The 25311-nt window shown below is 45.6% G+C and overlaps 1 protein-coding gene across 2 annotated transcripts in view; it reads right to left on the bottom strand.

Moving 5' to 3' along the window:
- TCIRG1 (T cell immune regulator 1, ATPase H+ transporting V0 subunit a3) overlaps positions 1-25311 on the bottom strand; it is a 177339-nt gene that overhangs the window by 44451 nt on the left and 107577 nt on the right. For both annotated transcript variants that reach the window (XM_069628935.1, XM_069628937.1), the window contains exons 14-17: positions 24880-24998; positions 2658-2874; positions 1987-2115; positions 1108-1284 (exon numbers count right to left, since the gene is read on the bottom strand). In XM_069628935.1, coding sequence (XP_069485036.1) covers positions 1108-1284; positions 1987-2115; positions 2658-2874; positions 24880-24998 — 642 coding nt within the window. The remainder of the gene's footprint in view (positions 1-1107; positions 1285-1986; positions 2116-2657; positions 2875-24879; positions 24999-25311) is intronic.

Genomic DNA, 25311 nt, shown 5'->3' with positions numbered 1-25311 from the left:
AGGAGGGAGTCGATGTAAAAACCCTACCAGGTCTCTGGATCTCTTTGTTGTTGTGGTAAGGGTGCATGGGAACCATCCCTGCAATAGCAACACCTTTGATACTGTAATACCCACCTGCATGCTCGTTCCAATTCAGCAATGCCACAGCTAGCGGAACATTCCCAGGCATTATGTGGGCGTGCGGAAAGAATTAATTGGTACAAATTGGCCAATAGAATTTGTTCGCTTCCAGCACCGTTCTCTAACAAAGGAGGCTGCGAAGAGGAAAGAGACTCGGAGTTCCTCCTATCACCTATGGGCAGCTCCTCCCAGCATAGGCGTGAGCATCCCCGACCCCCAAAATCCCACTTCCTCCCCAGATGGCCTCTCAAAATGTCACAATATTAAAGCACAACATTAAAGACATAAGGGCAACTAAATAAAAAAATATAAAATCATTGGCATCATGGTACATCCGTTCACAAAGTTACTTATTATTCTAAAAGAAGATATAATCTCACTTTTAAAATAAAACCATAAACAAATATCTCTTTCTAGGACTGCCATGCATTGCAAGTGCCATGCCAGTAGGTGCATGAAAAAGACCTACAGGTCAATATGTCTAGAATAAACCGATGGTTCCTTTCTACATATACATTCTTTATCTGGCTGCAGAGTTGAATAGACGGGGAAGGAGGAGAGGACAAAAGCATGGGATGAGGAGCAGAGGTCTGGGGGAATATGGGTGGAGCAGAAGTTCCATACACCCCTCCGGCTCTTCCATACATTTACATGGGGCTGCTGTAATGCCAAATGCTCTGCCTCAGGGTTGTCTTCAATGCTGCAGATAGACTTTGTATACAAAAAAACAACTGGCTCCATGTCAATGTTCAAGTCCCCTCCATGTAAATACACTCCACTCCACTCCACTCCACTGGGCACTCACTGGCCTCCATCTACGCTGCAACTCAAAAGATGCCCTCTTGTGCCACCACTTACACAGCCAAGGAGGGCAGGAAAGATTTAGTTTGTGGTTCTGTGGCCCTACTTGATAACCTATTTGCTGTGTTTGTGAGCAGAGCCCAAGAATGAAAGTGCTACATCTGCAACCTGCAGTACAGCTCTCACCTCCTCTTTTTCTTCTGCATTACCAAGCTCCATATCTTCTTCCACAGCATTCACAGACCCAAGGGTCTCTCTCGATGTCTGAGACCGCAGAGGCGGTCTCTCCAGAGTGGACTTTGAAGAGTCCAGCAGTGGTTCTGTCTCGTCAAGGGTTGCAGCGTCTTTGATCCGAGAGTGTTGCTGTAAAGAAGCAAACAAGCAGACATCAGTGAGGTGGTGGCATGGACTTGAAAAGTTAAGATGCACACCACAGGAACTGCAAGAGGCTCAGAGGAGGACTATGAACCCCTAAAGCAGGAAATGAACATGGAAGCAAACTCAATTGTGAAGGGAGAAGCTGGGGCACTTTTGGAATAGAGAAGGCCTGACTCCAAGGTGTAGAGAGGGGTAGGTAGCATAGAGAAGTATTCCAGTGGGTGGGTGGATGGGATTAAGGGGGAAGGAGGGGTGGGCAGGCAGAGCTGGCACACAAGACTGAACCAACAGGAACAGCCAAAAATGCAGAGAAGAGGTAAAGGCCTTGCAGGGAAGGGAGGGAGGGATTTTAAGAGGGAAGATGTAAAAAGGTAGCATTTTATTTCTTCCCCAAGGAATGCAGGAGGCACTTACAGGATCCCTGTCCTTCTTGTCCAATGGACTCAGGAGGCAGCTGACAGATTTGCATTCTCCTACCCCCCATAAGCTCAGACAAGCCTTCTTCCCGCTCCATGGGCTCCAGGGGATAATACTATCACTTATTAGATCCGGGTTTTCCCTGCCAAGGGACCTCTGCAGACACTTACTAGATCCCTCTTCATCCTTCTGCATCAACACTGCAGGGCACTTACCAGGCTTCTACATTTTCTCCTAAAGGTGATGAGGGATTGGGTGAAAGATACTTACCCTGCTGATAGCCCCAAATCTTGTTCTCGTGCGAATGCCATGCTTCATGTAGAGATAAATGGGATCGCCCAGGAGGAGAACTGGAACCGAGAGCAGGGCCAAGACCACAAGGGTCACCTGCACCTTCACCTGAGAGTGACCAAAAAATAAGGCAAACATCAGAACAGGACCCCACTCTGAGACATTGCTACAACAGAACCCGGAACACTCAGAGAAGGCTCAAAGCAACCAGCATAAAGGCAGTAGGCTGACGAGGAGAGTGAGACAAAGCGTTACAGAGAAAGTGTTGAAAGAGAAAGCGGGGGGGGAGTGAGAGCAAGCAAGAGAGGACAATAGAGACAAAGAGAAAACAAACAGTGAGCGGGAGTAACCCCCTTTCCCCAATAGCTGCCTCTCATACAGTGGGGCGTAAAAGGGTGCTAGAAGTACTTTAGGAACACTCTAGTCCTTTATATTTGGGGTCCCAACCCACCTTCTTTGTACTTCTCCATAGTGTAGGTGCTTTTGGGAAAATGTTGTTCCTCCTCAATGCCTGGTCTTCGTACAACAGGAGGTTGTAGGGGTTCCCCTCACATCCTTTCCTGGTCTCCCTCCCGGCCCCCATTCAGCAGGAGGATGTGGCCCTGAAGGGTGGTTGGAATATTCGACCCCCCCCCTGTCCTTTTCCATACCTGGTTGTTGTAGAGCACGGCATTGCCTGAATCCTTGGTGACAAACAGGAACATGTTGATGAAGTGGATAAGGATGCTGGGGGCGCTGTGAGCCTCTTTCACCGTAAACGCAAACCACTTAAAGAAGATCATAAAGACCAGGTACCCGAAGAGAGCCAAAATGAAGATGATCTCTGGCACGAAAATCAGCAGGATCTTATAGCGGGTCTTAAAGTGCCTGCAAGAGAGAACACACATACAGACACAAGGGTGACAGTAAATTAGCATGGCTTACTTATGAAGGTCAACATATAATAAAAGGACATCCTGCTACTCCAAATCACCTTTTGAAGTTGAGAGCCCCCACAAGCACCAGATAAGGTAAATTTACCCTTTCTTTTGGTACTCCAGTTCAGTAATTTAGAACTTTTCAAAGTATTTAAGCTATTCACCAGCTGATCCTTTGTTTTTATATGTTTTAACTTTACAGGTGCTATGAGACTGACCCAGATCAAGTCTGTGACTCTATAGGAACTAGGTTTTTCGTTGCAACTACCCTCTCCTGATGAAGGTTCGCTAATAGTGTTTATGAACAGAACCATGTCGAGACAGCTCTCTGGATTAAAAACAGAGACATGAAAACATGATATACTAATCCTAATGGAGTTTGGTACACAGCAAGTTGTCTTAGATGTACCCTATTTTTTCTTGAATTTGTTTTAGCTAGCATTTTTTGCCAATTACGTTTTCCTATGTTTGATATTTGTTGTTAAGTTTTGTATTGTGGACCTGTAAATTTAATCATGTTTTTTAACAAGTGATGATTTATTATTAAAATTATGCTAATTTTTTAGAAGTGTCTGGTCCGCCCCCATTTTTTTAGAGCTTTAGACTGTAGCCCCCGTTTCACTAGCTCTGTCTTCTATTATATGTTGATTTTGATCCACCCGGATTTAGACAGAGTAGACACTGCCAACTAGTTTGAACAGTGGTCTACCGGGTTTCCTCTTTTGATAATAAGTATTACTTATGAAGGTACCTCCACCAGTGCAAAAGACTTACCTCTAGATACCAGTCTATATACAATTGTATAATTGGCCATTTAATGTGCTTAATACCCAGAGGTTTCTAAGCGCAGATCCGGGGATCAAACCTGTGTTGCTCCACGTCGTCTTGTTTCCAAGGCGAGCACGTTGCCCCTGAGCTATCCTCCCTATCACTGGGATACCCCATCCTTTAGGGACAGGACTGGAATGCGTGCCTCAGCACAAAGGGGGGAAAAAGGAAAGACAAGCTTATGCGTCGTCTCACCTAGCAAGACAGTTTGGCAATTTAAGCACTCAGCGCAGACCTCTGTTTTCAGCTGCAGGCCATAGGTTGCAATCCTGGTAGGATAGACTCAACCCTTGATCTTTCCAAGATGAATAAACTGACCGCCATTATATTGGGCCTTCACACCCATTACAGCGCTTGGAACATTTCGCCACATGCCATACTTTGCATTGTGTACTCCATCCTTTGCACGTGTAGAATATACTAGATGGCACAATCTTCCAGAAAGCATACAACAAGATGGAATGAGCACACGTCTAACAGTCCCACTAACAATCCCCACTCCTCCGTGGCTAGGCACTTTAATGAGACGCGCCATCAAATAACAGTTATGCTTCCAAATTTTGGAAGTGGGTGTTGCTAGAGCCCCCAATGTCAACGCACACAAAAGGTTAGCAAAGAGGGAGGCATTTTGGGCAGACATACTAGACAGTTGTTAGTGGGGTATGAACAAAGAATGTACCCTATACTGTTTTCTGTGATGTTTCCACAATTTAGATGTGACAATTTCGTTGACGTGTTGTTTGTACTGTACATTGTATTATTAAAGTCACAATCATGTTAATACATCCTTTGAACAATGTACATATTGTCCTGGACTAAACTATACTAATTATGCAGACAACATTTTTGTTCCATCTCTATATGTATACCACATAATTGACTGTACAATGATCTTTTGCAGCATATTACAAAAGTTAGATGAACTTAATGGATTTGTTACTAGCCTCACAAGTTATAAGCGAGTGGTTTTTGTGAATGAATGAATATCCACAACTAAACCCAATGCCGTGGTTGGCAGATATGTACAATTCGCTGCACTGCATTACTTTTGCTAGGTATTGTGGTAGATCTTGAGGTCTTGGATTGGTTTATGAGATCTGTCTGAACTGTAAATAAAACATTTGTTTTTTAGCCAATATATTTTTTTAAAGCACTACAGGATTTTCCCGTTATATGAAGTAGTGAAGAATGGCCGCGGTGAAGCAGGGGGAAAATTCCCTTCCTAGTAGACTGCTCACAAAGTGGCTTACCTGTCAAGTTAGATTTCCACATTGAAAATACACACGCACAAGAATAACCAATTCTGCTATTTGAGAATAGTAATTAGAGGGAACATTGACTAGTGCTGGTATCTTGGTCTTCAGAATCAGTTCAGGTGGCGACACTGAAGTGCTGTGGGCAAACAGGTGGACCTTTGGCCCACTGGGGAGGCGAAGTACTAGAGCAAAGGTAAACTGATGTATTTATCTCGAGTAAGGTGCAGCTTCTGTTCTCAGCTGGTATGATTGCGGGAATCCTGATCCAATGCCAGGGGAACATCATGGGGTTTAAAGGAACAACATTATCCCGACCTCAATCTTATCTGAGGGAGCGAAGTCTGGGTGTGAAGCTGGGCAATTAAATCACACCCAGCCACTTGATCACTTAAAGAGCTCCACTGGGGTCTTCTATCAATCCTTTATCGGCAAAGGGATGAGCAGCAAGACTTTTCGGGGAGCTGGGTTCCCTTGGTGAATTCAACTGAGAACCAGTCTACCGGGTTCCCCCTGATCTTGAGGAATCTGGTATCCACAGACAACAGCAGAGAAACATTTCACTGGTGTTGGCAAATGGTAGCCACAATGTTCCATCACAATCTTCCTTGTTTTGGCGTCTTCATGTTTCCCCACACCCCAATGTTATGCAAAGTAATGAAGCAGCCTCCCGGGTTAAGAAGTAATCTTGGCTTTGGAATGTCACACTGCTTCCAATAAGGAGAGTGCATCCATTCAAACATTTTCGCTGTGGCCCCATTCGCTTTTGTTAGCCACATTCAAACTTTTGTGAGCTGCTTCTTGACTAAACACACAAGATGCAAATTCTGCTCAGGAATCCCGCACATCAGTCAAACATCCAGCCAGATCTGGTATTGGCTTCTCCTGTCCTTGCCCTTCATAGGCATTCAGAAGCCATGGCCATATACGGCTTCAATGGTTTCCTTTCGTACAAAGGGAACCATTTTTAGCTTTGAAACACTACAATTGTAACATAGAGGCATCTTTATGGTAATATCTGTCATCAACCAAATAAGTCACTGCTAAATGTGCAGAGAGTCTTGCAAAATCAATTGGCTTTGGTCTAACCGCGAGAGATCAAGTGTCTCTCAGGGGTACATCAAAGTGTCGTGTCCGTGATGAGGAATCAGATTCAATCTCATCAAGAATTTATTTTTTAAATCAGCAAGGCAAATGCAAAATGGCTTCTCGATAGAGGTATAGCATAAGACGTTCACCCACAATCATGCCTGTAGAGTACATGTCACATGGCCTGGCCAAAAAGACAACCACTTCTTGGGCTAAAACCATACAGGCATGGATTCTTCGAGGGGTTTAGGGGATGCTGAAAATAACAGCACTAGATTGAAGATGCAATCCAAGAGGAGAGAGACACTTTCAAAACCTTTTTCCCCAGGTGTAGGGTCGCCACTGGTGAAAAGAAATGTTGAGGTAGGACCACTTTCAAAGCCAAATAAAATGTACACACTTTCTTCTTCTGAAGATTATCAAGGCGAGTTAGAAAAAGTTTTCCAATTTATATGATTATTGGAGGACATCTTGGGAAATAAACAAATGGTGGCTTTGAATGACAAAATTATCATGGCTAGGTTATGCAAGCTTTTGTACCCTGCCAATCAACAAGGTAGTTGTCTTACAGCACCAGGGCTTGTCTGTAAAGGCAAAGTGGCGTATTGTGCCCCTTCCAGGTGTAACCAAACAGTAGCCTGCTGCTCACTGAAGGGCAGCTGACGAGAAGGAGCTCAGAGGAGCGTCAGCGAGAGCGAGAGGGGCAGCTTCTAGATTGGGCCAGGAGCTGGAGAGCGCAACAAGAGTGGTGGCTGGCTAGCAACGTCTTGGCGAGAAGAGAGCCTGCCTGACTCCCAGGAAGACGGAGGCGGCCGCTAGCCGTCACATGAGGGAAGCAGATGCGGAGCACTGAAGATGATATTCTCTTATTTATCGCAAATCCACGAGTTAACCTACCAGACTTGCTGGAAGTGATAGACGCATTTGCTAAGCTATCGGATATTTCCATTAATAAAGACAAATCTTCCTTGTACCCCCTAGTAGAACGTAGATGGGTTCCAACAGACCAATTGTCGCACTTGAGCCTCACATGGGCACCACACACCTATTTGGGAATAGATATACACCATGACCCCACGGACACACACACGGCCAACACACAAGTCACCCTAGTGAAAACGATGAAGGCCACGGAGATCTGGAAGACACTACCACTAGGGATGATCAGGAGGGCAGCCCTGCTGAAAATGATGGTACTACCCTGCCTATTATACTATTTCACAAACATATAACATACCTGTGACATTCTTTAGACAATCACACAATAGTACAGGGATTCCTATGGGGTGGAGGGAGAAACAGGTTAGCCCTAACACTAACAAAGAGACTGAGTTGGGGGAATCAAATTGCCAGACTTTGAACGCTACTACCCGGCAGGGCAGATGCAATTTGTGGTTCGGTGGCTGGGGGAATGACACATCCATAGACTCATTGTTCCAGCCAGCATGGCACTGTTTTCTACTAGAAATAATATGGAAGGAGAAGTCCTGGACCAAAACCCTCCCCCACCCTGGTCAGACTAGGGCTGACCTTCTGGAAGAAGGCGTGGAAAATCCAGGGAACCCCAGACCTCTGCTCCTTGCAGATCCCCTTGCAGGATTGGCTAGTACCAGACCTGAAGCCCTTGCAACATATCAAAAACATTGGGAAACCAAAGGTGTAGCTCAGGATGGAGATTTGTGGAAAGAGGGACAATGGGTGGAATTCCGAACCCTGATAGAAGATTAGGACGTACACAATGGCCTGTTCATGCTGCACAACAGCATGGTCCAAAGCATAAAAGAGATGGCCATGCCTATCCGAGAAGGCTGAAACGCAGGGGAACGAGATGCATGGTACAATGTGTCAGAAGGAGGACACACAGTGTCCAGGCTTTTTGAACAGCTCCTGAAAAGCAATAACTCAAGGGTACTGCAAGCATGAGAAAAGCAGAAGGCAGAACTCCAGAAGACCTTTACTGACCAGGAATGGACAAAGGCCTTAATATATACAAAAGTTCTCTAGAAATTCAAGATTCAGACAGACACAGTTTTACATCATGCAAAGGGCATACCTTGACCCCCAGAAGAATATCGAGCATGGGGAGTAAAGAAACTCAAAGCTGCCCAGTAATATCAAAGTTATGGGACAACATTACGGAAAGAGCGGCAGGGGGTGGAATCCACATGCAGGAGTGGTTGCTGGAATCTTATCTGCTGGGGCTCTTTATAAGAGGTGGTAAGCAGAGAACACACATAGCCAAAATGAAAGACTTGATGAGCACCCTGGCAAAGCGTTGGATTGCAATGGCGAGGAAATCTAACACAGGCCCAAACATAGAGGCATGGTGGGCCGACCTAAAAAGATGGATGCTAGCTGAGACAAAAGTATGGACCGAAGCATTGCAAAGGGGGATGAGTGAGAGCAGTGACAAGATACTGGCATGGAACGCATTGATACAGGAACTGTTGGAAACCAGGGATGTAAACGACATAGATGACCCCAGAGGGACAAGAAGCGCAGATGGGAAGGTAAAATGTACACCCTTACTAAGGCACCAGACTAGCCGAGAAGGAACTAACCGGGTACCTGTTGAACCGGAGGCACACTATGCAGCTGTGCAGAACTAATCAACGATCCATGTACAGACGGCCAGGACAATGTGCCATAACAATAATAATGGCAGAACCTCCTGGCACGAAAGTGCTAGACTGTATGTTGTTTTATTTGTTGTCTGTCATTGAATGTTCTAAAAAAACAAAGTTTAAAAAAAAAAAAAAGTTTCCTCCTCCAATACGGGCTGTCACCATCATCCTGCAAGCCAGTGCAGTAGCTACCAAAATGTTACCTTTAATGTTCAAAAAGCATATAAACAATGCACCAGTTCAAGCTCTTTTTTGGAGGTTGTTGGTTCAGCAATATCAACAAGCCCTCCCAAAAGAGAAATAGGCCCCAGGAAGTCAAAGACAGATTTAAATATGCATAAAAATGAGCTGCCGTTGCAGAGACTCTGATGTCTCTGTAACAGGCTGATGGCATGTCTTAGTTTCCTTGAACGTCTCCTAGCACGCCTCCACCGACATCTTGTGGCCTACGTTGTCCGTGTTCATCTTCTCAGACTTGGAAAGGAGTAGGCAGGAGAATTCCACTTGTCTTCTTACAGCACGTGTTAGGTAAGAATTGATGCAGTCACACTTAGTCAGACTACAAAACACTTATCTGCTTGCTATTAGGTAACCACCTTTTGGTATAGGTCTTTACTACACAAGTTGGTAGTGTGACTGAGCAGTCAGGCCTATCTCAAGAGGGATAAATGTGAGCTGCAGAGCTGTAGCAATGAAATTTGTAAATACAGGTAACACACTCAAGGTTTGTTATAAATAGTTATTTATTATCAATTTTTAAATTAGCATTCTCTAACAAGGCAATTTGTGTAACAATGGAAATATACTTTAAAAATACATTTCCGAATAAAACACTTTAGTGGATACTCTTTGGATATGCTTCTTGAATAATTTCTGCACCCTGAGGTGACTTCATTGACAAGGACAGTAATGGAATTTAAATATCCCACCAGCTATACTTTGCAGATTCTGAGGTTACAGAAAGGAAAGGTTTAAGGAAGGAAAAGGGCTTAACAGGTTCTCAGTATATGTGATGACACTTAAAATCTTCCAATGAATTCTAGACAAGCCTTTTGCAGCAATAACAGTCTAAAACAAGTTACCACCTATGAGGGACAGCACTATTAAAGTCATTGGGTCAGAAAAGTCTACTGGGAGCCAGGACAGCCAAAGTCAATTTGAAACAGTCTATGGAGCTGAAGAACTTCTTAGAATCAAAGTCTTGCACAACATTTGAGAGATTGTTAGAAAATCACTTGTAGGGTCACAAGCTGTTAGCCCTGTGGAAGGAGAGTTGGGATCAACTCTAAAAAGGTAAGCCAATGCAATTCCCAACTGAGAAAAGCACAGCTAAAAGACAATGATGTAAGTACCCCAAGTCTAAACAGTACCTCTGGTTTGAAGAAGAGTTGTCCAGCTGGATTCTGTCCTGTTACAGCGGTGCAGACCCCGTGTTCCTGAGCCTCAGTCATGGGGACAAGAGGGAGGATGTCTGGAGGGCTCCTAAAGCGGAAATTGGGAGGTCGTCGGCAGCTATGGGCTCTTTTTGGTTCAGCAACACTTTGCGGTTTCAGCGCTTAGCAAACAGCACCGTCACGGATTTCAGATACCGGATGGGCTTCCTTCATTCCTTGGGTCCCGCTCTCTGGTGAGGGAAGTCAAGCTCTGGTCGTCCTGCTTATGGAGGGTCCTTAGGTGAGTCCTGGAGCTTCTAGCCTGATTTCAGACGTTGCACTCTACTACGGATTTCTCGACCGCTGGCACTCGGTTCTTGCAGCAGCAAGTACAGCCAGTCGGGGGAAGATGGTCCAGTCGAGTTCGTCTTGGGGTTAGTTGGTCCCACTAACCCAAGGGAAGAAATCGTCCCTTCTGGAGCTTCTCTGTCGAATCGAAAAAGGAGTTTCAGCAAAGCAGCAGGGCTTCACTGGGCAGTTCAAAAGGTCCAGGAGGATGCAGCAAGCTTGGTTCACAGTTTGTTCATCAGGGTATTTCTCCCAGTTGTCGACTCTGCCTCTAGTCCCAAAACCCTCGCTTTTCAAGCTGGTTTCTCACATTGAAAGGACAGCCAGCCAGCCAGCCAATCAAATGGTTGCATTCAGACATTGCTAGAGACAAATGACAGGGGAGTTTCCAGAACCTCCCTCACATCATGTCCTTCCAGACACACTGGAGCCAGAGGTGGGTTTCAGGGCTGAAGCCTGCCAAAGGCAAAACAAACAAAGGGCTCAAACCTGGCTCAATTCACAGAGTAAAACCCAAGAAAGACCTCACAAACAGAAAATGGCGAAAAAAGAAGACCGGGGCATTTTGACAAAACGGTCACCCATGGATGCTGTACTGCAGTCGAGGGTTCAGCCTGCGGTAGAAAAGCATGATAGGAAAAATTAAACCACTGCCACCAGCCATTAAAGTAGTTGGGGTATCATAAAAATGTCACATGAGAATGTAGGATAAGGGGCTACAAGGCCACCCCAAGCACTCCACATAAAATGGGGTGTGCTGGACCTACAAAGGGAAAAGGGAAGTAAAGTCAATTTCCCTTTGCTATTTTTGGGAACAGTAGTTCACACAAGAAAGGGTATTTAAACCTTATGAGAAATCTAAAGGATTTCCCTGTGACACTGCACTGAAAGTCCTATGTATCACCATACAAAAAGTAGATGCCTATGGAGTTTGTCAGACTCCAAAAACAGAGGAAACACATAATCCAAATCAGGTCAAAATACATGAGTGAGAAAAAGGTCTTGCTCCCTCCTGGGTAAAAATGTAAAAGTCCTAAAGTCCAGCGAAAGAGCTGGGGGTCCCTAAGGTGGAAGGAATTTAGCACAAACATTAGAATTCTCCGTAACAGCGCTTTATTGGTCCACAGCAAGGTTAGTACTTTAGAAATCCAAGACATACATACATCTTACCCCATTACTGACTTCCATATTTATTTTGGAAACCATGTGCTCCCAAAAGGTTAAGTATGTATATTTCGACTTCCAGAAAATTCAAATGACTGTCAAATCTCGATCCTTGGAATTGCGGGATATACGATAAACATACGTAAACCAACAGAAGGAATACCTATGCCCAATTATTAGCCGAACCAGTTCAAAGAATATTCAAAACTGAAAGCGGGCAAGATTCCCTAACCAGCTGAAAATGTAAGAAAACATTTCCGAAGGCACCGATGGCCTAACTGCAGGTCATAGAAGCCTGGACAAACAAAACAACAAAGAAATATATCGATATGGCAAGTTAGACGATTAAAACACGTGTATATCAACCAGTAATATAAAACAGAACCATATACTCCTCTACGGTTGCCTAATTGATGCTTTTTTATACAAGGAGGAGATGCCGAGCTGCAAAGTCCAAGTGTTTGTAGCTTAAGGAACAAATCACTCATTGAATGAGGCACATCTGTGGCACCCAGTCTACCTGCTGAGAAAGCAGTTTGGCTCAGTAAACAAAGGGACTTCTTCCCTTTTATCAAAGTCTGCAGAGCTCAGACTTTAGAACTCGGGTGGGGGGCACCCCACTCATTTTGCAATGCCAACTATTTAGAAGTGTGGACTTCCCAGAATCATAAAAAAAGACACGTCGTGATGGATGACCATTGAAGGAAGAAGGTCTTCCCCTGAGAGGCCAACCCACTGACCAGTCCAATGAGCCGCCAGTGGCTGGCTCATACCTTCTGAGGATCAAGGCCCCCATATCCTTGATAAGAGTGCACTTCTGAAAGACAATGTGTGATCTGATAAGTCTATCTGCGCAAAAGACATTTTTTTAATTAAAGAGTTTTAGTTGAAATATAACCTTTTAAAACAATTTGTGAAATAAAACGTAATAAAAATACAAATACATAACACTTATTCCATATTACATAACTCCTAAGCATGAATCTAGTTAAACATGCCTAAGTTAATATAATCACTTAAGTGATCTAAATGTAATAAAGTATCAAAACATTCAGGAAATATCCTCATACTAATATTACACTTATTCATTCAACAATTTAAAATCTCTTGCCAGATGCAATACATGGTAACATTTAAAACCAAGTTGTTTCCAGAAAATAAATAGGCCCAAGAATGCTGTATGTAAAAATTGTCCAACCTATGATAGATATTATGGTAGCCTTTCATGCATAATTCCCTGCGTTTAATGCAACCGGTCAAAAAGTGCCTAGGTGTTTCAACCTCTGACTTTCAGAAAAGGCATAATCGCTCGAATACGGTGCATTGTTCCAAGCACGTGTTAGGCAGAATCCTGTGCAGTTCCCTTGGGGAACACTGCAAAAAGATTAAGACTACAGGAGCAGCAGTAAACCCAAATGGTAGCAGTCTGCACCACCCAGATTTACCGGGTAGCTGTGGCTGAGCAGTCAGACTTCTCTCAAGAAGAGTAGGGCAGTATGCAGAGTATACATAATCGGGTCAAAACACAGTAGAGCAAACAAACACTGACCAGATCTTTCTATAAAAAGTATATAGTTATTTATTTAAAACACACTTTAGGTAATACACTAGCACTCTCAATGAAAAGTAATCTAAAACACAGTCAGGTAAGTATCTACACCTCCCTTGATAACTATCATACAAGTCAGGGTTAAAGCACAACTATTTGTAAAGACAGAAGTGAGAGCTTAACCTAGATGGCACTCCAATAGTTTAGGTTAAAAAGGGAGAGAAAAGGCAGAGCATAAAATAAAACAGTTCCCAACACTTTTAAGAGTTCAGAGCAAGGGGAGAAAGGCAGGTTATACTGTAGAGCCAAAGTTCATAGGCCAGGCCCACTTTAAATGGAGCAAAGCGAAATGTGCCCAGGAACACACGGTTTAAAATGCACTGAAAGTCTTTGCAGAGTGTTCAAAAGAGGTTGGGGTGATTCAAAAGATATAGTTAGAGGTGTGGAGCCAACCCAGTATAGAAGCCAAGGATTTAAGGGTCACCTTTAGCAATCTGTAGAAAGGGAGGCCAGGCATGACACAGTACCTTAAAGAGAAAGGAAGCTCCAGCAGGGGAAGTTGTTCCTGGCAGTGATTGCAGTTCGTTGTTCCGACCAGGGGAAGAGAGGATCTCGTCGAGGATGAAACTTGGAGTCGTTGCACTTCACAGGGATGAAACCAGCCGCAGAGTTCCCGATTAAAAGGTGCAGTCCTTTTATTCGCGGTCAAAAGTGGTGAGCTTGGCTATCCGGCCACCGGGGTGCTTGGCACGGGTGATTCGACCAAGGGCCGTCTTTGGAAGGTGAAAAAGGGTGAACTGGTTGGCCCCACCAGCTCAGAGGAAGAAGACTCGTCCAGCTGAAGACCTTCTCTTGTCATCGGGAAAGTGGTGAGGTAGCTGCAGCAGGGCTTCACCGGTGGTGTCATCATTGCAGATGGCTCAATTTTTCCCTCTTCGGATTCTTAGGTCCTGTGGCGACTTCTGAAGTTCCAGTCCCAAACGCCCTGCTTTTATGCAGAAAAACCCCCATTCATCAGCCTAGCTGTCAATCACACATGCTAAGTGGTGAGCCGGGTGGCTCACCACTGGGCCAATCAGAGTAGAGTGCAACTTTGGTTGCTAAGGCAACACAGTCCAGGGTGCCAAATCCCCCCTCCACCCTTCCTGTGGAACCCAGACAGAGTGGCACCACTTGGAGGGCTTCTGTGGAGAAGCCCGCCAAAATAGTGGAACAAAGGGCTCAACCTTGGTCAGAGTTACAGAGACGGACACAAACGCCATTTTAGAATCGAGTTCTGGCAAAAAGACCCAACCGGTGATTTAATATTAAATAAATGAACCGGCGGTATCTTTAACATTGCACCAAAAAGTGGTGCCTTTGGGAAAATCCCATAGAGAATATTCCGGTGGAATATTTCGCGTGGTAACCACTGCCACCAGCCAGAAACTCGACAAGGGGGGGGACGGGAAACTGCCCCCTCGAAAACAGACCCAGGGGCAATCGAATTACCCCTTACCAGTACTTCCACAATATGATGGTTTGTACTAGTTCTGTTCACAATTTTGGACTAGTAAAGCCAATGGTGACTTTACATGCCCTGGGAGACAGTAGTCAGTCCTAGGGTATGGAGTCTATGTTTGGGGGTCACTATGACACCCCTGTGGTACTGCACTGAGGGTGCTGTGTACCACAAATACAGAAAAACAGATGATACCCTATGGAGTAAAAGAATCCCCATAGCCCATAAGCACATAACAAGTCAAAGACATACCTCAAATCAGGCCTAAGAGTGGGAGTAAAAGAGTCTCTCTCTTAGCGGGAGAAAAAAACAAACCCCAAAAATCCAGCAAAGCTGCTGGGGGACGGACTAGGTTTGGGAACTTAGCCTTATAAGAGAATTCTCCCTAACAGCACGCAATCTAGATAGTGAAGGAAACAAGCCAAGGCGGAGTTGCAAAATAAAATCTTCTTGCCCTCCCATTATGGAGTTCCCCAAAGTAACTAAAAGGCACGTTTACAGGGAATACCTGACATTCATTCAACGTGCAATTACATTTTCTAGATACATATGACATGTTGTTGTTCCTATCCCAAGTGCCAGCCTTATCCTTAAATTCCTGGCTTAACACAGCAACGTTGACAGGAAAAACCAATTCATATCTAATATCGTTATAAAAGTTTTGGATATCCTTCAACAGCACCTTCAAAATTCCTGAAGGATGGTCAAGTTCCATTGAATCGGCAAAGTTCGATAACAGAATCCGGGTTCCCTTTCCTTTAAAATGTTCGGATAAAATACTCCACTAATGATTTTTTTGAGTGCATAATGAAATCCCCCAGTTCGTTAATTATCGCTTCAACAGGGGTTGACTTGTCGAGGCCATTTGCCACATTTTCCCCTTCAGAAACTTAAGCCAGGCAGTTTGTTTGTTGGTAAACATTTGTAATCCATAAAGCCTGCTAGGGACAACGCTAGCTTTATAGTTCTTCAACAAGCCTTGAAGATCACTTTGCACGTGTTCATTTGCACATCGTTGAACTTTTAAATCCACACCAACAGGGCTTGGTGCCGGAGCGCGAGGTATGGCTCCTCACTAGCTCCCGACTCAGACCCGATGACTGATGGATTTGATGGAGCAGAGAGCGTACGGTTTTCCCGGAAAATAGCCATTATACTGAGGGAAGGTGCTGCGCTCAGCGTACCGGAGCGAATAAGCTCATGCACAATTCAGCACTGAGAATTCAGCCCTGAAAGTAAGTCGCAGCGCGGCCCGATGAAATTCCAAGAGGGCGACCGGGGCTCGGATAATAAGAGCCCCGGGCAACTAAGACCCCTGGGGGGCAGGCAAAACCTTTGGCACCACTACACCGTGATCACAAGCAGCGTCCCCACCGGACTGGCCCTGCATATGCTGCAGTAGCTCCTTGCTCCATGCGATGAGACATGCCCACCTCCTTGAGCCATGGAACCGTTGCAACGGAGCTCCTCAGAGGCAGACCACATGAGTAATATGCTTTGTAAAGAGAGAATTAATTATGGGGAGGAAAATTATCTAAGCGACAAGTGAAGAGCCGCTGGCCCCAGAGCAGAGAGCAGCCCACCGGAAGAAGCACCACCTTCCCTGCAGCACCTCCTCAGTGCAATGGACCAGCAGGTGAGGGAAGAGCACCGGCGATCAGCACAAGAGCACAGGTGGAGACTGGGCCTTAGACCCAGCATTACGCCAAGGTAAATCCTCCCACCACCTTTACTTCAGGGTACCGGCCACCCCTCCCTCCACAATTACTGCACAGGAGTGGAGCCACAGTAGGAACTCCCTCCTCCCCCCCACATAGAGCGGGGGACTGGCACACCAACCAATACCCACATGAGCCGCCCTGAAGGGATTGTAACCGCATAAGGTAACCACTGCCCCAGCAAACTCTCATTGAAGTGCCTGATACTATTCAGGAATATGCAAGGAAAACAATCAAAAGAAGCATAAAGCTACTGCTGACCCCATATGTCCTACCGCATCACAAAGTATGCAAGACCTGGTGGGCAAACTGCACTTAACGGCAAGAAACCACGCACACAAAGGACAGGAGCCAAGGGGAGAAATGGCAAAGCCCCCCAAATCCACAAAACAAATTGACATCTCCACACTGCTCGCTGCACCGGCCGGAGACGACAAAAAGAAAAGGGAGCGAGCTGAAGCAATGTTACAGGATAGAGACTGTGAGGCACCCCCACCATCGACTCAATGGGTCACCAAAACAGGCTTGCAAGACCTCCCAACAACCATGACTAAGGAATACAAAAGAGGGACGAAGAGCTCATGAAAAGAATATCGAGGCCTGGACAAGCGCATGGACGAAGTGGAAAACAGAACATCAGAAATAGAGTCTACGTTATGTGAACAATCTTACGGAATCGGGGAGGGAGCAGACAGAATGACTGCATTGCAAGCCAGATGTAAAGCCCTGGAAATAAAGCAGGAAGACGCTGAAAACCGCTCCCGCCCTAACAACATCCGACTACAAGGCATTCCAACTTCTGAAATGGATGTAGAGATCAGCAATTTCCCTCGGGACCTCTTCCGATTCATACTCGCGCTCCCCGACAGCGCCGCACTAGAGCTGGATAGGGTGCACAAAACAAGGGCTCGACAAGAGCCAACCGCACCAACCACCCACCCAGATGTAATGGCAAGAGTCCACTTCTACAAGGTTAAAGAGCAGATCATGCAGGAAGCCAGGAACACCTCCCGCATACAATTTAGAGACGCCCCAATCTCCCTGTACCAAGACCTCGCAGCTGCCACATTGCTGACAAGGAAAGCCTTAAAACCATTAACAGAATGGCTGCGAGACAGGAAAGTGCTCTACTGCGGTGGCTTCCCCGCCGCTCTTCAATTCAACCTGGAAGGTAAACAATGGCAAAAGCACACACTGAAGAAGGCTGACAAACAATTATGCCCAGCAGGAGAAAATGACAAAGAGGATTCGGCACCCAAAGGGGACCATGGAGCCCTGGACATGACTAGACAGAAGAAAGTACCTCAAAGGCCCAGCACAAAGAGGCAAGAAAGGCGTTCAGCCCTGAATGGGAACATCCCATGGACAAAGAACGGCCCAATATGATCCTCCGCAAGCATCCCTAATTCCCCTGACTGAACTATGGCAACACGCATCCCGGAAACAGGCAACTGTCCCTATGAAAGGAAGAAGAAAAAAAAAATGAAAAAAAAAAAAAGAAGATCACAGATCCAGAGAACCCAGGGAGGAGACAGCACCAACAGGGGTCGCTAAATGAAAGGAGGCTCGAAACCAGAGGCTGTTACTGCAAACAGCACAACTGAAGCCACTGCTACGCTTCCAGATGGTATCCAATGGACACTGGATGCCCACAAAAGGTAAGTTAGGCTCTGAGCCGATTGCCCCGAGAGTTGTGGGCTGGCCTCAGAGACTCAACACTTGTTTTGAGGGGTGAAGGGGAAAGGGTTTGCAGGGATTTCGTACTAAGGGGGAAAACGAGTAGGAAAATTGGTCAAACCAGAGACCCGGCCAAGGTACGACTCAGGAGCAAGCATAGCAAGGGAGCCCAGGGCTCCCATACATGGGACAAAGGTCAGAAGTTAGAACCCGGGAGCGAACACCATGAACATGGTGGCAGATGCAACTAGGTAACTTTGCATGGGCTCCTGGAATGTACATGGCCTCAATTTGTCAGGAAAACGTAAATTGTCAGGGCTCTGCTTGCAGGAAATTCACCTGCTAGCTGACGAAGAAACACGCATCCACGTCAGGCAAATGCTTTAGCAAATGCTTCTTTGTTACAGCGGGGGGGAAGGAAGGGAGTGGCAATACTCCTTAGCAGGAAAGTACCCCTGTCACAGGTGATGGTGAAACGAGACCCAATGGGGAGATACTTATTGGTCCAGAGTTACCTACTAGAGCAAGTCCTAACAATTCCCTCAATCTATTGCCCGAATAGTGCTCAGGACCGGTTTCTTCACTCCATCCTGCCTAACCTAGTCACGTTCTCGGAAGGCCATCTTGTAATAGGAGGAGACTTTAACCTGGTCCCCAACAGCAACAAGACCCTGCCACCATCGAGAGAGGACTTTACGTGAGCAATTGGGTTCACAGAATTCCTGACGGGAACGGTAGATGTCTGACGACTCTCCAATGAGGGGCACCCGACTATACATTCTACTCCCATGTCCATAAAGGCCACTCCAGAATAGACTTGATCCCAACATCTAGTGAACTATTTCCCTGCCTAGAGGAAATTCAGATTCACCGGAGGGTAATCCCGGATCAGGCACACCAGTTCAAGCCCAGATCAGGGTATCCGGGGCTCCCAAGTCCCCCTCAACGGCATTGGAATAGGCAGGAATCCTCTTGCAAGATGCTGTGTTTAAAGAGGAAATATCCAAGGCCCTCACTGACTACTTTGAGGAAAACTCATCAGCTCGGAAGCGGTGGTCTGGGACACCATGAAGCCATTGATCAGGGGAGTTATAATAGGGTGTGCGGCTGCACAAAAAAGGATGGGTCAGCTGCAGCAGCATAGCCTGGAGGAGAAGGTAGCGGCCATGGAAGGGGCACACAAAAAGGACCAATCAGGGAAGTTAAGCAGAGAGCTAAAAAAAAGCCAAAATCTGCACCTGGCAGATCGTTCTGCCAGAGCACTGGCATACACCAAGCAATTCTATTACATAAACCGCACTAAAGCAAATAGGCTGTTCGTATATTAACTCAAAAAGGTGCACTCCTGAAATAACATCTCCACACTGAGAAGTAAAAAGGGGTCCCTACTATCCTCAGAGAACGACAAAAGGGAAGCACACACATTTTGGCTACTGCAGATATTTCCATTGATCTGCTGCTAACTAATCCAGATAAAGCAAAATTTAAGATTCATCAGCTGGACTGGATTAACACTTGTCAACAATGTACCAATTTTCGTGATGGTGATTCCCTGCGTTTTCCGCCTAAAAGATCAGGCATTTTACCACCATATCTGATACGTTGTCCTACTCCTATGTACCGAGCAGATATCATACGATTACGCATGAATCTATGGAAGACCAATGATATAAATTCAAGAAGGGGTCTTATAAGTGCAACACAGAATGTATGCAGATTTTGCAGAATTCAAACCATCCCAGAAACATTATGTCATGTATTTACAGAATGCACCATGCTAATGGCAAAACGGAATATTTTTTTTTACAAGACATTGTACCCATCTGGGGAGCCTATCGGAAAAACAATGTTGGGCAGTGATTTTGGCCTGCAATAATCTAGCTATTCAAATTGCAGCAGTTAATTTTCTGCATAGTTTAAACCTAGTAAACGAGGTTCCTTTAACAATAACTTTGGGATGCGACTGAAGAAGCAAATTTGAATCACATTTAGTTCTGTCTGTAAAATGTTTGTGTACTTGTTTAGCCAGTGAATACTCAAAACATGTTTGTTGCCTGATGCTGATTTTGATGTTGATGTCTGTTTATGAATCTTGTTTTACATGTATTTGTTTTCTTAACTTTTCTTTTGAAAGGTTGATTTATTTCAGCCAAAACAAATTAAAAAAAAAAAAAAAAAAAAGGGAAGCAATAATGTCCCGCCACAAGATAATGACAGGAAGCCTGATAGGCGAGCAACTGCAAATTAACTACCTGGCCAACTCCAGAGGGAGGTCCGAGACAACACAATTAGAAACTATTGAACACCCCATAACCCCATTGGAAGTGAAAGAAGCCATTAAAACCCTGTAAAATGCAGCCCCATGCCCCGATGGATACACCGCAAAGTTTTACAGAGTGTACTCTCACATCCTAGCCCCTCAACTCACCACACTAACTCTTTCCGGACAACAGAGAGCATCACACCATCTATGGAAGAATCCCTCACTATACTCATCCCCAAACTGAACAAAGACCCAGACGACTGTGCATCCCACCGACCCATCACACTGATGAATAACGATGCAAAGGTCTTTTCTAAGATCCTGGCAACCAGACTCGCAAGGGCCCTCCCAGACCCAATTCACCCAGACCAGACAGGTTTTATACCAAGTCGCACCACCCATGACAATATTAGGCGTACCCTAAACCTGATTGAAAGCGCCACTAGAATGAAAGTAGAAATGGCTATAATCTCTCTCGAGGCCCACAAGGCATTTGATCTACTAGACTGAGGTTACATCCAGAAGAAACTAGCCCATTTCGGGCTATACCGAATATTTAGCAAATGGGTCATGGCCAATTACCAACATCCCTCCACCTCATTAAGAATCAATGGGACTCGATCCTCTAAGCTCCAAATCTCTCGAGGCACTCAATAGGGCTGCCCCCTTTCTCCTCTAATATTCGCTCGCTCAATGGAGCCATTTGCAACCAGAACACGAAATAACGCATACATACAGGGGCAACAGCTGGGGGGAAGCCAATACAATGTCTCAATGTATGCCGATGATGTCCTCCTCTCCCCGACACAGATCGAGCACTCTGGAAGCACTATGGCACGAGATCTCAGTATTTGGGGGGCCTTGGGTTTCAGGGTCAATTACAAGAAATCAAACTTTACTCGGGAGCGTAGAAAAACACTGGCAATCGTTAGCCCCATCCCTTGGGACAAATCACGGATAGTTTACCTAGAGGTCAACATACCAAACAGAACCGAGAGGTTATACCGAGCCAACATCCCCCTGCTATTCCAAACACTATTAACAGGACACGGAATACTGGCACAAACAGGTGGTTTCATGGTTGGGAAGAATCGCAGCACTAAAGATGAACATGATCGCAAGGCTTCTATATCAATGCCTGGCGCTACCAGTTATTATAAACCCACAAGAACTCCAAAAGCTACAAAAAGGGATTTTGAACTATGTGTGCGGCAAGAAAAAACCAAGAATCGCAAAAAGTTATGCTCAGAGGTGCAGCGAGGTGTGGGGGTTCCAGATGTTCTTAGATTATAGCCTGGCGGCCCAACTATCACACACATTCGCATATCAAGAAGATACCAATATACCCTGATGGAAAAAATTGAAGAACAATGGTGCTCATATCCCCTATCCACCCTATGACACTTTCACAACGCCACGCAGGGCTCAGAACACTGACACGCTAACTGCCTCTAGAAATACGGTGCAATGCTGGAAAAAGGCAGCAAGCCAATGGGGACACAGGGGATCATTTGGGCCCCTCCCTCCAGTCTGGAATAACCTAGAATTCACCCCGGACTCGAACAAGAGTGAGGGGGGTTTAAAGCAAATCAAGTACTTCCACAACAATGGAGCTCCACTCTCCTTTGAAGAAAGCAAAACTAAATTTCAAGTACCAGAAACCGAAAGATTCCGCTATACACAACTCTGCCACTGGATGTCACAACACAACATTAGAACTCAGGGGAGTAGAGAACTGAACTTGCTGGAACTCAAACTAATAACCCAAAGAGAGAAAACATCAACCCTATATAAGCGCTTAGAAAAGGGGGACCCCAATAAGAAGGAGAACTATATGCTCATATGGGAGAAGGATCTAGGAAGTGAATTAGATATGGAGGAATGGGGGCGTATCTGGACCCACATGCACAAAACCTCAACATGCATTACGAACAAGTAGGTAGCGATTAAAGTATGCAATAGGTGGTATGTCCCGGGAGGATAGCTCAGCGGCAACATGCTCACCTTGAAAGCAAGACGACACGAAGCAACACAGGTTCGATCCCCGGGTCCGTGCTTAGAAACCTCTGGATATTAAGTGTGTTATAAATCACCTATCATATCGTATGTAACCCAAGAAATATTGAACAAATGCAACCCAAAGTACTCTCTGCTTTGCTGGAGGGGGATACACAGAAACAGGCTCATTATTCCACCTGCTATGGTCATGCCCAAAATCTTGGAAAAAGGTCTCGAATCAGACTAAATCCATCACTGGCCTGACAATTCCATGGGATCCAGGGATAGTATTACTGGGCACCATGGGTGGGGGGACGTTCCCCCCACCCGTTACATGTCGGACTTGATCACCCATCTCCTCAACGCAGCTAAAATCACTATTGCCCAGCTATAGAAGCACCCTGAAGGCCCGGCAATCAACGTGTGAGGGGCAAAATGCTGGGATACCGCAGTGGCAGAGAAAATAAGACACTGAACTGGGAAACATAGGCAAATTTAACAGCACCTGGGCCCGCTTCATGGACTACGCAGAACAATTCCCAGGGATTGTGCGCCAACCACCAGCCTCCCGATGGTGTATGAAACAGTGAAAACCTAACCTCCCTATCATCTGGCCCATCTCAAGGAATCTCCCTAACTTAATATTCAGCGAACGCTTTGCCCCATGTTATTAGGATTGTCTCATAGAACTAATATGTTAATGTTAAAGGATATTTGTACCACGCACTATCACCACCGGAGTGGTCCCCTGGCACTCTGGCGGCTCTGAAAGTGGGAGGGCAGGCGAGTTAGTTGGAGTGAGCTGGAAAAGTACAAGATACAAGTGATGTGCTGTTGGCAGTGGGTCCGTTGGCTGGGCTTGGGGTGTTTTACGGTCGGTAGTCGTCGTGTGCTGTTGTGCAGGTCTACGTGCGGTTTGTTTTGTTGTTGAAGTGTAGTGAAGTTTTATGGATTGCTGTGTTTTAGGCTTGTGGGTGTGTGTTTGGTTAGAGTTTGAGAGGTGTATGCAGAGGGATGAAATTGTTAGTTGATTGGTTAGTTGACATCGCTGTCCTTGCAATTGTGTTTAGGTGTGATGCTTGCTACCATTCACTATTCCATCGGGGTGTGGCGCTTGCTAATTTTCAATATTCTGTCTAGATGTGAGGCAGGCTAGTGATCACGATTCTGTTCAGCTGTTCCACTAGTCATCATTCACAGTTTCATTTAAGTGTTCTAACATTCACATTTCTATTTAGATGCGACACAAGCCAAGGTTAAGAATTACACCTAAGTGTGGCACATGCTAACATTCACATTTCCGTCTAGATGCAATGCAAGCTAAAGTTAAGAATTCCATCTAAGTGTGGCAAATGTTAACATTATTACACCTTAAAGGTGACGCAGGCTAATCTTGACTGTTCACTATAGGTGTGGCACTAATTAACATTGGCTAGTATGTTAGTGCGTAATGCAGTGCAACATTTACAGTCCGGCCAAGAATGGATTTAGGCTGGTTGTCACAAGTCTGTAAGTATGCATGTTGTAATTATATTGCAGTCTACGTTATAGAGAGGTATGGTAGAGTGACAAGGGCTTTCTGGAGTAGAGTAATTGCTGTATACCTCACCCATGCCACACTTACAGTTTTGTTGGTGTCTGTTGGCTGCTGGCTTCTTGGCTTCCCCTGCGGACACCTGCCGACACATTTTGGAGCCGCCAATGTAGGAGCCGCCCTTAGCCGCAGGGGACTGCTCTGGGGAGGTCAGTTATGACTGGTTATATAGCCAATCACGGTTGGAGCGTGGGCAGGGAGACGGGAGGGGGGGAGTGGACCACGGGAAGCAACACGAGGGAAAGGGAAATGGAAACGCTGCACGCTGGGGCCTGGGGGCAGCGGGGCAGCTCAATCAGTGGTGGTCTGGGCCCCAAGGACTCCACAGGCCACATTCTCTCACCTGGGGCGCAGGAAAAGTGTGAGGCACACACGGCAGGGCCGGTCTCCAGGTCAGGCACAAGAGCCTGTAGATTAGCCAATCATGGTTGGAGGGTGGCCGGGGAGGTGAGAGGGTGGAGTGGACCACGGGAAGCAAGTCAATCATGGTTTCTCTCCTTCAATCAACATACTGCCAAGGGTCTCCACCAAACCCATTAAAGTAGATTGCACAAAGGGCCTGGGTATTCCTGACCTGCACCCAGCAACACAACAGTTTCCGAATCTGCATCCCCAAAACTGATTTACTTACAGATCAACATGCAGCACAGCCAAACATGGCAGAAGAGTGCTATAGAAGGCCAGTGATTTCGGGAATAAACCACTATGTGCTAAATTGCTGGAAGTATATAGGTGGGAAGTTGAAAAGGAACCGAAAATTAAGGACACCTCCCCGACACCATTTTTAGTACATTCAAAGTCTTTTTTGAAAATCTGTAGTGTTTTTTTAATGCTATAGAAGACTACTTTACACAACAGTTCACAACAATACAGAGCAGTGAAGAACATAGCTTCATGTCACACCGCTCACCACTAGAGGGTAGATTATGACAATGTTGTGATAATGTGTACGCTGCAGATTCACAAATGAACTCACGTGAAGTTGAAAATGCTGAGGATGACCCCAAAGGTCATATGAGTTATTCCAAAAATCACAGACATCTTCATCTTGAAGGAGTTCAGGAAGGTAAGTTTGTTTGTGGAGAGACTCCATATCTGCACAAGAGGAAACAGAGAAGGGGTTAATGTGATGCACTGGAGGTTAACTCCCAGCTCCCCCAGCAGGAGGAGCTGTAAGGTACAGGGCACCCAGATTCTGATATGAGGCAAGGATAAGTATCTTCAGCACTATTTAGACTACTCCAATTCCTCCCTGCCATTTTCCTCATACTTCAATGGCACTGCAAACCTTTCTGAATTCTTTGATTGATTTTGCCTCCCACCAATACCCTTGGAATGTGGTCCATGCATGCACAGCTCTTCCTTTGAAGAAGCTGCTTCTGCGACCCCTGGACCTCCTGTGAACATG

The sequence above is a fragment of the Ambystoma mexicanum genome, chromosome 12, assembly GCF_040938575.1.
Source record: "Ambystoma mexicanum isolate Mex_15411 chromosome 12, UKY_AmexF1_1, whole genome shotgun sequence".
Lineage (NCBI taxonomy): Eukaryota > Metazoa > Chordata > Amphibia > Caudata > Ambystomatidae > Ambystoma > Ambystoma mexicanum.
Note: the sequence above shows the minus strand (reverse complement) of the source record. Positions and strands in the feature narration are given on the sequence as shown.